Source organism: Manihot esculenta, chromosome 11 (genome assembly GCF_001659605.2).
Source record: "Manihot esculenta cultivar AM560-2 chromosome 11, M.esculenta_v8, whole genome shotgun sequence".
Taxonomy (NCBI): domain Eukaryota; kingdom Viridiplantae; phylum Streptophyta; class Magnoliopsida; order Malpighiales; family Euphorbiaceae; genus Manihot; species Manihot esculenta.
The window spans coordinates 12,366,627-12,370,093 of NC_035171.2; the positions used below are offsets into that span (position 1 = coordinate 12,366,627).

Genomic DNA, 3,467 nt, shown 5'->3' on the forward strand with positions numbered 1-3,467 from the left:
TAAATGAAAAAAATTACAATTCAGTTTCTATAATTAATTTTTTAATTTTTGTTTGTGAAAAATAATTTATATTTAAAAAAAATTAGGTAAAGAAAATATTTTATAATATTTTTTTTATATATATTGCAGCAGTCGACTAAAGATGTTTAGAAGGAGATATTTTGATAAGCCACTAAAAAAAGAAAGTAATTGTATTTACTTCATGTTAATTATATAGGTCAAAGTTAGATAAGTAGTTTATTATATTCTCTCAAAATTTTTAATTAAAATAATAATATTATAAAATTTCAAGAATTTTAGTCTATCCAAACTTATTGACCAAAATCATTAAATATTTTTTTTTAAATAATCATCTTAATAATTTAATAATTTCATAAATCAGTATTTGTGATCTATTATTCATTTAAAATTTCCTAATTACCATTATCTGAGCAAACTTTAATTATAATTTTATTTACTTTTTAAAAATGCAACAAATATATTAATGAAATATATTTAAAAATATTTTCATTTTCAAATTTAACATTTCCGTTTTAAAAAATAATTAAATAATAATTTACTTTATAAATAAATCTAAATTAAATAATAATTTACCAGTGGCCAAATTTCATAATCAACTTCAATTTAAGTGGTCCACCTAATTGCATATGAGAAAATTCAGTCCATCTCTGCATCTAAATCTTAATCTAAATGAGGTTAATTATGTTCCATAATACATGGAATAACTGTAAGTATAAAAAATATTAATTATTAGTGAGATTGAAATATTTTATAAATTTATCATCTCACAATTATTTTTTTTTCTTGTTAATTACTAGTTGTAAAACTCATAAACTTATTATTCTTTTAATTTATTAGGACTTCTAAAATTACAATACATAAAATTGAAAAACAAAAGTAAAACCTAATGAATTTTTATTAATTGAAATGATTTATTAATTAATTTTTTTTAATTTTAAAATTGAAATGATTTATTAGAATACATAAAATTGAAATGATTTATTAATTAATTTTTTTAGTTTTAAAAAATACATTAAATTATTTCTAACATTTTAAAAAATTGATTAATTAATTCCTCTATTAATTTTGATTGTTAAAATATTAAAAACGTTTTAATATATTTTTCAAAACTAAAAAATCAACTAATAAATTTTCTCGAAACTAAATAATATTTTATCTTTCATAAAATAAAACATTTCATTTTACCAAATTACCTAGAAATTTGATAATATAATTGTATGAAAGATTATTGAGAAAGGAAAAATATAAAAAGTTAAAAATGCTAAAAAAGAAAAATGATAGTAGTGGACTTAGAATTTTATTAAGTCTTTATAAATTTATTTTCTATATTTTTAAAATTGTGGTATGGAGAATGACTATTAACGTATATAATAATCTACATAATTTTTTTTTTCCGTCTCTCTCCATTATTTCCATTCGTCTCTCCTCTTTATCTCTCTCCAAATATTATAATTATAAATCATTTCATATATTGTTATTAATATTTATTTTAATGATTTAGATTTTTATTTATTTATGAAAAATAATTTATATTTAAAAAATATCAATCAAATAAAATTTTTTATAATAAAATAATTTATTTTTATTATTTAATTTTGATTTAAAAATTAAAATATATTAATAATTTTATATATTAATATTTTAATAAAATTTTTAAAATATAAAAAATAACATATTTTGATTTTAATTAAAAAAAATATTTTTTTAACTATTTTTTTATTGACTTAAATGTTAAAAATGTAAAATATTCTTTGGAAAAAAGATGGTGGAAAACTAATATTGCTTGAGTAAAAAGTAAATTAAGATAATTTTTTATGATTGAAGTAATAAAAAAAATACAATAAAAATCATGACAGTGAAACTTGGATTTTTTTTATTTTTTATTTTAGAGTCTTTGCAATGAAGAATTAAGTTGAGCTTTCTTTGAGTATCGTGTTTTTAAAATTCTGGTCCTAGAAGAGAACTTTCATGCTTCAGATGAGTGTGTGTTTTCATCAATTCATTTTAACTATTTTTGATAATATGTTTTTTAATTAATAATGGAATTAATTTAATTAATAATGGACTGTTTGCTCCATGTTGGCGTGATGATGCTCGTGGGGTTTGCATTGGGATCACAAGATTTACAAATAAGTCTCATATTGCTGGTGCAGTACTTGAAAGCATGTGTTTTCAAGTTAAAGATGTATTGAACTCAATGCACAAAGATGCAGGGGAAAAGGGTGAAAACAGGAATGCAAAGGGGGAGTTTTTGCTTAGAGTGGATGGTGGTGCAACTGTTAACAACCTTCTGATACAATTGCAGGTTTGACTTTTGTGCATTCTTTAATAATTTTTTTTAAACTATGATATCAGTAATGAGAATAACTTGTTGAATTGCATTTTGGCTCCATGTTGATGGTATGTTGTTCTCTGCTTTTCTGTATTTGCTTCGTCGCTTCTCGGCTGCTGTTTTGTGGAGGCTTCACTTGGTTCCTTGCTGCTCTTTATGAATGCCTGGGTTTCGTTGTTTTGATTTTGGTTTGTTTTCATTGTTTTGAGTAACCGTTGGTATCTTTTTTATAGCTGGTTTTTAGGAGGTTTTGTTGCATCTTTGTGATGTGTATTGGTTTGCTGAAGTAACTAGTGCTGCTGGTTTAATTTGTTAGTGTTGTTTGTTTATTGCATCGAGGTTTTCCAGGTTTTTTCACTTAGCATGTTGGGGCTAATTTTGTTCTAAGTTTGGATCTTAGTGGCCTGTGACTGCTAAGTTTTTCCTGGATTTTTAATAAAATTTTCTTTATCAAAAGATTTCACAATAATTATGTATTATATTTATCTAAATTTCTTGCCTTTTTTCTGGAGCTCAATCTGAGTTGTTTGCCCTCATAATGGTTTGTAGGCGGACTTGTTGGGATCCCCAGTTGTGAGACCTGCTGATATAGAGACAACAGCTCTTGGAGCGGCCTATGCTGTTGGTTTGGCTGTGGGGATTTAGGAGGAGATATTTGCTTCTGGAGAAAAGGCTAAGATGGATACCATTTTCCGCCCCTTAATAGATGAATAGCTAAGGAAGAAGAGGGCGGATTCTTGGTTCAAAGCCGTGGAAAGGACTTTTAGCTTGGCTGATCTTTCAATATGAAAAACTTCATGGTGGTGCTGCTGTATGCTCCTTTTCTTTCCCCTTGGCTTTCCATTTAAATGACTAAGATAAATCCTTAATAGATAAATTGTTAATTCCTATGTTAATATTGATGTGGATTCTGAAATAATAAATTTGATTAGCCAGTTGTTTTACCTACTGATATTCTGCACATCTTCAGACTGAGGCATTATTTACTAAATTAGAAATCACATGTTAATATGTTGTCCCTCTTGGTAAATTTATTGTATTGAAACTTTCTGTTTTGTTTAATGCTTGGCCACCAAAGATTTTTTCTGCCAGCTCTATGCCTTTTTGGCTTATT

General features: G+C 24.7%; 1 protein-coding gene across 1 annotated transcript; it reads left to right on the forward strand.

Moving 5' to 3' along the window:
* The first annotated feature begins 2,108 nt into the window (after nt 1–2,108).
* On the forward strand, nt 2,109–3,008 carry LOC110627102 (glycerol kinase). Its single transcript, XM_021773345.2, has 2 exons — nt 2,109–2,326; nt 2,903–3,008. The coding sequence occupies exons 1-2, from the start codon at nt 2,186–2,188 to the stop codon at nt 2,996–2,998; spliced, it is 237 nt and encodes a 78-aa protein (XP_021629037.1). The 5' UTR covers nt 2,109–2,185; the 3' UTR covers nt 2,999–3,008.
* Nucleotides 3,009–3,467: the final 459 nt, after the last annotated feature.

Coding starts and splice junctions, on each gene's coding strand:
- LOC110627102 (XM_021773345.2), top strand. CDS start 2,186: ATGTGTTTTCAAGTTAAAGATGTATTGAACTCAATGCACAAAGATGCA. Junction 2,327..2,902: donor ACCTTCTGATACAATTGCAG/GTTTGACTTTTG, acceptor AATGGTTTGTAG/GCGGACTTGTTGGGATCCCC.